Below are 12698 nucleotides of genomic sequence, written 5' to 3'. Positions count from 1 at the left end.
GAGCACGTTCAGCTAAAACTAAAGTTTTTTGGTCTATTAGGGTGAACAAATTAAAGACAAAATGAGAAGGAGCAAAGCTCTGACCCCAGAAAGTCTCCCTTCCGGCTCAAGAGTGCCTTGCTACAATATATTTTACTTACGTCCTTTTAGGCCAGATCTCACTTTCCACCTGAGCCCATAGGGAAATTCCCACTATCTTGAGTAGCACTGGAGAAAGCCCTGGGCTTTTTAATGGAGAATGGACCTGAGCAAGACCCTAACTTTGCCCAGTGGGCCATTTCACCAAAAACGACTAGCCACACAGAGGCTGGAACCCAGTTAATCACATGTAAATTCTTCCCTATGTTTATCTTGGGTAAGGAAACTGGCCTTCAAAACCAAGATGTACACCAAAAGCCAGCAGCAGACATGCACGGAGTTGGAGAGTGCTGCACCACTGAATTTTAGTGGAGAATAAAATGGTTCTTAAAAATATTTATTACTGATTGTCAGCAGCTGTAAGTTTGATCTACATAGACACATACCGAATTTTTTTCTTTTTTTAATCAGAGTTTCCCCAAGTTACTCTGCTGTTACCTTGCAAATGTTAATTGGGTCATACTTCAAGTTGCACCACTAAACATTTATTGTGCTCGTTTTGAGGAAGATTTCCAAAAGCACAAACTGGGATTAAAAGATGCAAAGGCCAATGAACTGTTGCAAAACTTTGGTCCTTCAGGTCTTAGAAAAGGGAGGGAAGCGGCCCCTGTTACATACCATCCCCAGCACATACTGCCATGGAAAGAGGCAATTCCCAGCTGGATTTCCTGGAGGGCAAATGAGGCTGTGAAGCCCTATCTTGCTCTGAACTCTCAGCCACGCGAACAGCCTCCGTGATGCTCATGGAATTGCTCCGGTGTCAGGCTGGCGTAAGGGAAAGGAGCACCCGGCCGACAGCAGATAAAGCCCTTTTAGGGGGTTCCTGCCCCCTGCGGAGCATGAGCTGCCTTCTGCACAGCCACTGATGTGCTCACTGCCAGTACCCGGACTGCTCAAACACCGCCGCTGCACAGCTCCATTATCCCCTCATTGCCCTGCATCCCTCTGCTTTCCCAGCTAAATACCACTCTTACGAGGTGCATGGAGAAAAATCTGCTCGACAGGGACTCAGCGTGCACTGATAACGTGATGCTATGGTTGTAAGGCAACAGAACACCCCGTTACCGTCGCTCTTGCCACCGGGAACTGTCCGTCTTACCTTTTTCTGGAGGACACAATGGAAAATGAATATAAACATTCCCTGCAGAGAATTGAATATGGTGAAGAGATAGGCCATGATGACTGTGCTTTCATTAATATACATGAGTCCAAAGGCCCAGGTCAGTCCTAGCAGGCAGAGTAGGGCTATTGCACCTATAACCCAGGACCTGTTAGGAGAAACAAAACAGAGAGAGAAAGGTGTTGGTCGTTCATCTACAACAGCATGCACACGTCTACAAGCAGGGGCAACTTGGGCCATTGCTTTAGCAGACAGCAGCTAAAGTCCCAAATTGAGCTGTTTGGATTTTTGCCTTGAAATTGGATGCAGTTTGCAAGTCTTCGAGCTTGAGGAAATACACAGGCAGGGAAATGTTATGAGCATGGAAATTTATCATAACCAAAGCATACCTGTCCCCACAATATTTCTGTTTCTTTCTTTAATGTAAAAGCAGTGCATATGTAAATGATATGGAGATGCCGTTTGTCAAATGGCAGGAGAGAGAAAACAAAACAGCCAAAATAACAAAGCTAAATGCCCCTTTGCTAGTGTCCACTGCTTTCACTGGGGCAGAAGTGCCAGCTGGATTAGCTTCTTTGAGCTTAACACCAAGACACAGTTATTGCTGCATTTTAGGTAGTCGCCCATACACACATGAGCTAGCTAAACCCCAGCAAGCAGGTGGGCAAGCTCTGCCTGCTTGCCAGCTCAGCTCTGCACAAGGAAGTTCCCTGCAGCGCTGCTTCACACTTCTTCCACCCAGTGAGGGGAGAAAATGCATATATATTATGCGCTCACACACCAGATTTACTCAAACTATAGCTGCCACCACACTTTTGCCCTGGGAAACTAAGGTGCGATCCTGCTTCGCAGCTGTCATCAAGCTCCGACTGCTGCTCGCTCTAGCCCAGCAGGGAAGCAGGAGCTGGGGTGCAGCCAGCGCTCGCTCCCAGGTGTTGTTCCAGCATGACATAAAGCGTGCTGAGCAGGATGGGAAGGGAGGGGGGACAGGGTCCTGCTCCAAACCATCCCACTAGCTTCCCATTCGCCAGATCACCTACAATGTTCACAGAACTGTTGCTGCACAGGGGAGAGCGTCGAGTTCCCCCTGATAACCAAAGACCTTGATTTTCTTCTGTCTTCCCCTAGCATAAATCAGCCCTAACACCATAGAAATGAATGCAATGATGCTGGTGTAGCCATCGGTCACCCCTATCTTTCCTCCTCTTCCTAACTCCTTTGACCCTTTGGCTCCCCAAAGCCCCACAGCATTCTTGACGGCCCCCTGAAGCACCCAGGGGTGCTGCTCCCCGCCCTGTGCAGTGCAAGATGGCCTCAGCCTTGTAGAAACCTGGCCTGGATTTGGGCTTCCGCCTGCTGAGCAGAGCACAGGGCAGTGGATGAGGAAGGCGCGCAGGGCGAAACCCAGCCATGCACAGCTCGGGCTGGCAGTCTCTGCTAGCGAGGCTCTGCGGCACCTCTGACTCCTTTTGCTTTCAGTGGGGCTTGTCATGAACAGAAGCACACCGTTGTCGTATTTATGTTTTGTGTTGTTTTTTCTTTCTTTAAATATTAGAGAGAAAATACAGCATTATGCCTTCCACTGAAGCTTATAAGATAGGTATTATTTAACCATGCGACCGAAAGAGGTCCCTAAGGTAACCACTTATTTGGGCACTTCTTTAAAAATCACTATTATGTTTCTAGCAGACCAGAACAGCTCCTTTGAAGCATTTCCAGTCAATTCTACTAATAAATATTTAGCACTATGCAAATCAAAATTGCACTCTCAAAATCCTACTGAAAGGTAGCCACCAAATAAAGTTGACAGCTTTAGCTGCTTGGTATGTTTTTCTCCCCGAGATTCCACCATTAGTGAGAGCACATTATGATCTTAATTGCCTGCCAGTTTTAAAAATACAAATCAATGTTTTTTTCTTGAAAAACCCCAACATATACAGTGGAAACCATTTTCCTCCTCCTCTCTCTTTTTCTTTATGGTTGAAAGGTTCCTGCATTTAAAGAGGTTTTTGAAAATGGTCCACAGGATATCGGAAAACTATTTTGTTCTGAATTGCAGCCAACTCTTGAACCCAATTACAGAGCCTTTGACTGCAGAGGTGTGCAGGAGTCAAAGGGTTGTTTTAACAACAAGAGAAATGTGATACCTTCACTGATGGAAAGGGATCTTTGGGGGAGAAAACCCTCACCGTGCAAACTATGCAATACAATGTTGGGCTGCAGAAAACAGACCTGGAGATAAAGAGGGAGTGGAGCTTCCTTCGAATAACTCCCTTCCCCACCCGCAGGAAAAAAAGGACCGAAGTGTGAAAGAGAAGATGGGGATGAGACTGGAAGAACGAACACAAAGGACTCTTCACCAGAAGAACAAACTGAAAGTCTACAGCGAAGCTGTTTTGCTCCTGTTTTGTGCTATTGTGCTTTATTTTTTGGTTGCAGGACAAAAAGCACGGATGCTCTGAGGCATGTCATTTCTAGGCATTTTTGGCTTTCTTCCGCTTTTTTGTTTGTTTCTTTGGTTTGTAGTTTTTGCTTTGCTCTTTGTACAGACTTGCTGTTGTTTTTGCATAGTCTTTCTTTTCTGTGATGCAATTTGACAGCAACAAAGAAACAAAACCATTGTCTTTTGGCACAATAGAAAACTTGAAATGAGGGACAATTGGGTATTCCAATCTGTACATTTCCTAGGCACTGAAGAGGGCTTTGCTTGGGCTGCTCCCATTAACTAGAATGGGAATCACCACACATGCACCTTTCTGAAAGTTTACTTCTCTATTGCATTAGCTACAAAGCACGCTCAGTGACAGAGCACAGTGGACCAGAGGGTTTCTATTGGTAAAACAAGTCTGTACCACGCACAATTACTTAAGTAACGTTCACCTTGAAATCAAGTAATGTCCAATCAAGGAATATAAAGCAGATACAGTGATAAATTTGGTTGGCAATACATAGGCAGCACATTTACGCTGCACGTTAGCTGTATGCCTGGCCATTTTCCTGCACAGTTTGCTCTTCTGCCTCAAATGCGAATGACAGAAGCTTCAATGATTTTTCAATATTGATCTGACAGCCGGTTCATGGGACCACACTGATAAAGGCAATTTATCAGCCATTCAGGTCATTCTTACTTGATGAAGGGTCTGTTATCCTCATAGCTAAAGAATGCGTAGACATAAAGACAAGAACACCAACATTAGAAATATAACGACAGAGTGAATATTGCTTGCAGCTATGCCCCCTCCCTTCTCCCACCTGCCGTCACCAAAACCAAAGGCAGACCCACAACCCACATCAGGTGCCCCTGGTACACCCCAGCCAGGCTGACTCGCTGCACCACGAATTGAAACACCCCTGCAGATGCTGGCTTCGCCCACAGAAGCAAGCACTATTAGCCGAAATCTCAAGCCACCCCTCAAGCTGGCTCTGATGCTGAATGTGCAAATGACCACTGACTTCGAAATCTGCTTTAAAAACAAAAAAAGAACCAGCGCTATCTTTGGAGGACACTGATTCTGAAACTCCAATGTAGCCACCTTCGTGTGTTAAGATGGCAAAACTTCGCTGTTCTTTGTCTACTTGTAATGTATTACACGAATCTCTCCATTGCTGTTTACTTTTTCAAAATTGTAACTCCCAAGTTGCCTACTTATGAATCGGGCTGCAGCATTATCTTCTTTCAAAGATAACAGCATTAGGACCTTCTAAAACCCTGGGTGACTGAAGGCATTGGCCCATTGCCTCCCATTTCTGAGGAAAGAGCAAAGAAAGGACTCAGCCAAGAATGAGGGGAAAGCAGCCTGCTGTAGATACTTAAGAACAAGCTATGATGGCCCACTCAAATTTTGGCAACTGGGAAGACCCAAGATCATTTGCAGCCAGTTTTCCCAGGGGAATCACCCAGACCTTCAGGGACCGGCTCTGTTCTCAATCCTGCCCATGAGACTGAGTGATGTGCCACACATGGGGAGAGGAGGCCACCTGCACCTTCCCTCTCCTCTCCTTGCATTGCTGTCCTTGCTCTTTCGACCCTATGAGTTGCTCTTTCAACCCTACGAGATGGAGGCCGGTTCAATATTCTCATCTCATTACCCCTGGCAATGCAGCCAGGGCCAGTCCAGCCTGCTGAGACCTCTTTCGGTCAATACTGGCAAACTGGCAAGCTCTCCAAGCCGTTACACAACCGTCTCCTCTTGGAGGGAACCCATTACAGCCTGGGCTAGAAGGAAGCGCCAGCACAGCCACAATGTTGAGGATGCGTTAAGCATAAAGGTAACTTTTGATCGAAAAAGACACTAAGTATGTCCAAGATGAGGCTTTCTTTCATGTCCTCCCAACAGCTAAAGCTACGTAGGGACAATTTTTTCTCTGTTTGCACGTGCCTGAAGCCATAGAGGGGCCACTTGAGGACCAATGGGAGCAGGACCTAACCTGTACGAAGGTTTCATTGTACGAAGATGGTTTCACACAGTGTATTGTACAAAAATTTCCCATTTTCCTCACACATTGCCCCGGGTTGAGCCAGAACAGGCAGTGAGGCCATGAGTCCCAGCTTTGCCCTGGCGTGGTCACCACGGGCGCTTGGGGAAGGGAGGAAGAAGCAGCTGAATGAGCTGATGTGGCACCACATCTGCTCAACTCCCTGCTCCAAGTAGTGAGACACGAGCAGAGGACCCATCTCATGGATGTCTTGGCAGTGTGTGCTCGGGGTATTTTAGGGATACCCCCTTAAAGCCAGTGGACGCACTCAGGGCAAGATCAGGATGAGGCCAGCAGTAAAGCCAGCGTGCACCAACCACATCACTGGATCACTGGCCAAGCCGCCAGCACCTGCTAAGAGCCACCGCTGTCATCTCCCACCTTGGCAGCCCTACACCACCACGAGCACCTCCTGCCACAGCATCCTGGGGCTGAGCCCTCCCCTTCTCCATCTCCCCTGTCATTGGCAGCTAGCTCCCCATGGCTTAGCTCCTCTGCACCAGGAAAGGACAGAGGGATGGTTCCCACCATGCAGGGCAAGAGTGGGGTAGGACTCACACAGCTCTACCATGAGCCCTATCCATGCAGGATAACCCCCATGTCGTTCCTCTGCCCTACGCTGCTGGAGGAACTTGTCTCCTTGCTGGCAAAGGGCATGGCAAAATGGATAGGCTAACGCAACTTGATGCTCAAAGCCAGCATCTAACATGGAGTGGGGAAAGCACAAAATAAATCCAGCTTGACGGTCCTCTAGCAATGGGCAAGTATGGATGCCATGATCTCAGATCTTGGGGAAAGGTGACCTCCAACACCATGAATGGCTCACACCTCAGGACGTGCAACCCAATGACAGAGCAATTAAATTAAAGGTAGACATAAGACTGTCCGGAGCTCCTAGCTGCAATCTGTAGCACTTCTGCCCAGCAACATGGATGGGAACAGGGCATGAAATCCGATTACTGTGCTTCCAGGCACTCAGGTTTTATGGCAACGATTTTACTACTGAAATATCGGTTGTTATTTCTTATAAAAACAGAGAATTAGGGAATTTTTTTACTTCATTTCTGCTATCCAGACCTTCTCAAAGCTTTTTGGTGATCTGCAATAGCCTTTCTTCAAGGCAAATGAACTCTGTTTTCTCTTTGTGCAGACAAAATGTGAAATCAGTAAACTTGGATAGCCTTCCAGCTTAAGGATATCATTTTACAGCAGCCCAGGAAAGCATTGTCAAAAAAACCAGATGAGTTTCGGTCCCATTTCCAACCTGTTTGGACACAGATGCACCTAGGTCCCATTGTGTAAAGAAATTAAGTGCCTAATCAAAGGAAATTTTCAAAGACACGGACACCTCTAATTCCTAAACACTTCAAAGCTCTACACATTTGCCCAACAGAACAGCCTTCTATATCACACATGAAACATGGATCCTTGCTTTTCATTTTATGAACTCAAGTGTTGCAAGAAGCTTAACTCCTGTGCTGACAACAATTCTGGTCTGAGAAAAATTACTCCAGAAAGTTTTTTTTTCCTGGGAAAGCGTGGGAAAACCATCAGTGCTGCATTAATACCATGTCACTGCCTGCAATACATAACGGTCATCACCTGGAGAGGAGAAAAGCCTTGGGACTGTATATACAACCAGCCTTAGCTCACAGGAAAACGTAGCTGGAAAACTGAGATTATATTTACTAGCAAACCATAATCAAACACAATGCTTAGATAAGTATCAATTGCTGGAAAACCAAGCATAACATAGCCTGAGAGGCCAGGTTTAAAATGCTGTCTCCAGAAATAATTTCTTCCTAATCTCTGGCAGTAAGGGTGGAATGCAGCCCATTTAATTTTAACTAGGCCACTCTGATCCCTCCGTAGTCAGCAGGAGACTGGCACCTCCAAAGAGCAATTTATTCCATCCTTGACTAGGTATATAAAGCTAGTGAGCTTCGTCACTACCCCAAAAAATTGCTTTCTCTACTGACAACAGAGGAAACCTGAGCGATGGCTTAAGTGGGGGCTTTGCTTTCAAATACATCACATATAAAAGCCCATCTTTAGTGGCTGCTTTATTCCTTTAACCTGGGAAGTGTTTCTTCACAGCCCAGATGACAGATAGCGAATGGTCTTCCATTCTGTATAAATACCCAATTCATTTTCTAATCTAATTTAAAAAAAGCCCTGACTTTACCTTGGGGCAAAGACTTCTTAAGGTTAATTACACATCATGCAAAACTCTTTCAAAACCTTATTTAAGTTAGATGTCTTTCAGTTTCCCAAAGTACTTTCTTCTTAAATTATGAGCAAGGACTGTTCATATTACCCTCTATATTCCTGTGATATTTCTAGACCCATTCATTTTGTTAAAGTTGCTAAAATTAGTTACTTATACCTCTTGTTTAGGTGCTTAAAGAATTTCAAAAACCATCCATCCATGTTGCTTTCAACATACTGAAAAGACAGAGCCTCTGAAATTGCTTTGGCATTTTGAACCTTTTTAAAACCCCAATGTGTCCCTTTCTGACATGAGGTGACCAAAATGCCAGAATATACACTGCCAGCCCCATGCAGGGACACGGACAACCTGCAAGTTGTATTTTGTAGCACAGACCACTTCCCACATGTATGCAGATTAGCAACACCCTGGGTTATTAAAGCCTTCACTTTTTGTAGTATTTTTGTAAATAAGGCAAGAATTTACCTTCACACATACATCAATCTTAAAACACTGCTGGACAGACAGTGCCTGTTATCAAAAAGCAGCTACTAAACGGTCATTTAAAAAAAATAATTTCTGGTCTTCTTACATTGTGAAAAGGATTTGGTTTTCTTTGATATTTAACAAACCATAGTTTTTAAGCCACATTTAGCTACCCCTTTAATAAAAAGCTACATAACTTACCAACTTCAGATGTTACCATTTTGCTCAATCTTTGATGGTTTAATTTTTACTAACTTTAATTTATCATTCTTTTGACAATGCAAAGTATTTTCCCATATCGCTGATATCACAGAAAGCCCGGGGCTTAGCAAGCACATGGACTCGGTGTTCTGGCCCCAAAATACATGGTTTGGCTAGTGAGCAAAAATGCCAAAAGGACTGCACAGTGAACAGGACTTTCAGAAGCTGTTACGGGTGATGAAAACCAAATAAAAATAGATGGATGAAGTACACCCTCTAAAACATTCAGAGAAATCCAAGGAATTCATTTTAATATGCAGCAAATAACGTACAGAGACAGACATTTCCTGCAGGCAAGTACTAGAGAGACAAAAAAAATAAAGTGTGCTATTGTGTCTCACTGCTGTCTGCCAATATGAGGCAGTAGGGATGTTTGCTTGCTTCTCCTTTTTTTTTTTTTTTTTTTTTTTTTTTATTTCCAGGATTAGAAAAGATTGATTTATCGAACTTCTGAGAATCTACAGTAAGTAGTCGGAAAGTCCAGAACTCCCTTTGTAAAGCAGATGGGTTCATCACTAATTAATGAAGGAGCGTCTTTGTGCTGAGACAAATCAATAGCAAGCAATAAAAGGCTGCTTAAAGGATTTGTCTTCACATTTTGTGACAAAGTTACCACACAAATGGCATGGAGCCAAATCCCTTCCTAATCGCATTCCTTAGGCTTTTAATGTTCATCTCATGGGTTTCCATGCCATAATTCCCAAGATCTCATTTTTTGGCTATTTGGCCGCTACACCATCTTTGATAGCAAGCCTGCATCCTCGATTTCTCCCCAGGTTACTGGTGCTCCTTTTTTAGGCTCTTGTTCTGAAGACAGACTGACTTCCCCTGGCCCAACCTCAAAGCACTGCCTGCCTTGGCAAGCAACCTCAACAGGTATGCATGGCCACTGCCAGTGGGCAGGCCCGCTCAGGGCCCAACTGCACCCAGAATGGGGAGATAGGAGGGGGCTGGTCCCCTGAAGACCTCTGCAATCATCTCATGAGTTAATAAGCCTTATTTCCAGAAGAAACACCAGGCTTTGCATTTGTTGGAGATCTGGGAAGGTTAGGGGACCCATAAGGGAGATTTTATACAGGTTGAAATCTGTGGGACAGGTGCCATCAGGTGAAAGACAAAGTTAAGGGCCCTGCAAGGGGAAGCTAAAGTGACCTTCTTGAAAGAAGGACCAAAAAAATTTATGTTAGATAAAGATACAGGAGACCACGGGCAACTTCTGGGTGCTGTGATTCATTTCACCTTTCCTAGAGAAGCAGAGAGGAGACTACAGGGCCTCAGCCAGGGGCTATGCCATCCGAGATGGATCCTCAGAAGTGCCTACAAGCATCAGACATCACATGTCTGCAGCTTTGCAGCCTCAGTGGAGGCTTCAGACTGCCACTGGCAGTTCTGAAAATTTTATCAAATGAGGCTGAATTTCCCTTGGCCTTGCGTGAAGCCCGAGCCCAGGATCTGGGGTGACCTATGCCTGGTTGGATCTGCCAAAGCCCAAATCACTGTTCCTTTCCACCTCAACAGGAGGTGCCTGGAAAGCTCTGGCCCACTTTCGGAGATTGGTTCTTAATTATTGCAATTGGAAAGAGCAATTCTGTTAAGCTCATCTAATTTTCTGTAAGTAATTAATTACCCGCAGAATTGCTTACCCTGTTTACTTCCTTCCTCCTAACTTTGCAAAGGCAATGCCATGATTATTCAAAACACACTAATGTGTACCTGCATATCTGATTGTTTCCGCATGATCTAGACTCAGCAAAGCCTTTAGACACATTTGTATTTTACAAATAGCACCAACAGGGCTTGCTGACAAAATATTTAGAATGTATGGCCTTTTAAAACAATAATCATGATTTATGTTTTCACAGAAAGACCGTAAGTTTTTAATATCTTCCAGGACACTCTGTCAAATCAATAACTATTGACTGATTTTTTTTTTTTAAGTTCTGAAAAGAAGACACCTGTCAGCAGAGAGATTAGCGCCTTACAATCACCGTTCAACACTAATGCAGTCATCACAAAAACGATAGGTAAACAGTCAAAAATCCAAACCAAAATGGTAAGACACTAACAAAACCGCTCTTTGAAAAACTTAAACAGCACCATTAAAAACACACATTTCATTTTGCAGCTGAGTTTATTGAGATGCCAGGCCCAAGCGCTGGCTTACAGGCCGGGTTTGTTGCCTGGTATCGGATTATGTTTGCCTGGAGCTGGCATCAAGGGTTGCTTCATCCTTGAAAGGTGGCCCCAGGGCTGCCAGGCTTGGAGCTGCCATCCCCAGAAGTTGCAGGAGTCCCAAATTGCTGCATGCAGAACAGCTGGCCGGCAAGGAGGCACTTTCAAACCCTGCTCTTGAATAGCCCACTTAGGTGATCTTGCTGCTTACCTAGTAGGGTTATATGAAAATTTTAACAAAAACTCCTCATTCTTTAGGTGCACTACTATTTTATGTATTTATTTCGATTTATTTATTTATTTCTGCAATTCTCAAGGACCCTCAGCTCTTCCTGGCTTCGACACGAATTGAGGATGCTGAATGCACAGCATTGGGTCTCCTGTAGCTGCTGCGTTGCCCAGAGGCACCCACCCAATGCGGGTACTCAGCTGGTGGGACCCCTGAGTTGTACAGTGTCCTTGCTGAGCCTTCCGAGGCAACTACAGCTGTGGCCATAACAAAGGATTAAAGTGTTTCTATTCAGCATGCCACGACTCCTGTGACCCCAACTCAACACTCAATTCCAGACCCTTTGGCATCACAAACTATTTCCAATAATAGTATCTTAAGACTAAAAAAAAAATCCAAATGATCCTGAAAGCAACAGAGTTGACTAAATCTCAACAGCAAAATCCAAAATAATCCTTACTGTCTCCCTACTTTTATTCATTTTTAAAACAGCTAGAATAAAGCACAAAATTAATCTTACTTTAGTAAAAGCAAACCCACTACAACATATTTGTCTGTGCCAGTAATGGAAGCAATTGCGATGAAGGGCAAGGAATCTTGCTTCTTCAGAAATCTGCCTCGTTCTTCAGTGCACCAAAACCACTATGTTTACTTTTTCTGCATGTCAATCAGCTGGGTAAATAAAACTAGATTGGTAAAGCTCTCTTGCTGCCAGCATAACACGGCTGCATTAAACAAAGGATTTTATTTAAACAGTTCTGCAGATGATTTTTGGAAGTTCTATTTAACCTCTGCTTGCAGCTTTATAGCTAACTTTTCAGCATTTTCTATGACTTAACAAAACCCACAGGACTGAAACAACAAGCTAATCTGGGGGCTGGAATTAGTCAGGTCTCTTTAAATAAAATACATATGTTAAAGCAAGAAAATGGGCACATAATCACCTACACCCACACAACATATGGGCAGAGCAGGCTATGGAAATGGTTTGGGAAGTTTAAAAGGAGGCACATTTTCCAAAGGGCCTTCTTGGTTGGTGCCTCATGTTGTGGTACACTTGATCATAATTTCCAGAATGACAAAATTTGTCTACAGCATGTAACTTCCCTCACCCCGCGCCTCCTCCAGACTGGGTTGGGCTCCCTGGAGGAACACAGATTTGGCTTTACGAGGTTTTAGATAGTAATACCAACTGCTGAGTCTTTGCATTTGGCTCCCTGCTTTTCACTTTCAGGTTGCACATTCTCAAGTTTGTTTCTGTAAGCACGTGCGCGAGACACTCTTGGGAAAAAATAAGAGGAGGAAGGCCTGAGTCTTGGTTAATGGGGCAGCTGAGGCTCCAAGAAAAGAGCCCTAACAATGTGAGGCTTGCGGTAAACTTCAAGTGGTGGCAATGGTAAAGCTGTGTAGCCTCTTCAGTGTTGTTAGGTCTTACTAGAGCTCGGTGCTTCTGCAAACCCAACCTGAATTTCCTGCCCTGTGAGCCACCAGCACCAAAAACCCACTGAGGACCGGTGCTTTCCTCTCTGAAAAATGAGCACCCTCATGCAGAGCAGAGCCTCAGGTTGACATGGCCTTCCCTAGACTTGTGGACACAGATAAATGGG

At 44.6% G+C, this 12698-nt stretch overlaps 1 protein-coding gene across 5 annotated transcripts in view; it reads right to left on the bottom strand.

Annotated features, from left to right (window-relative positions):
- The window catches only part of ADGRL3 (adhesion G protein-coupled receptor L3), a 437224-nt gene that overhangs the window by 37216 nt on the left and 387310 nt on the right, over positions 1-12698 (bottom strand). For all 5 annotated transcript variants that reach the window (XM_064510233.1, XM_064510234.1, XM_064510238.1 and 2 more), the window contains one exon: positions 1238-1406. In XM_064510233.1, the coding sequence (XP_064366303.1) occupies positions 1238-1406 (169 nt within the window). The remainder of the gene's footprint in view (positions 1-1237; positions 1407-12698) is intronic.

Source organism: Dromaius novaehollandiae, chromosome 4 (genome assembly GCF_036370855.1).
Source record: "Dromaius novaehollandiae isolate bDroNov1 chromosome 4, bDroNov1.hap1, whole genome shotgun sequence".
Lineage (NCBI taxonomy): Eukaryota > Metazoa > Chordata > Aves > Casuariiformes > Dromaiidae > Dromaius > Dromaius novaehollandiae.
This window is presented reverse-complemented; position numbering and strand designations above follow the sequence as displayed.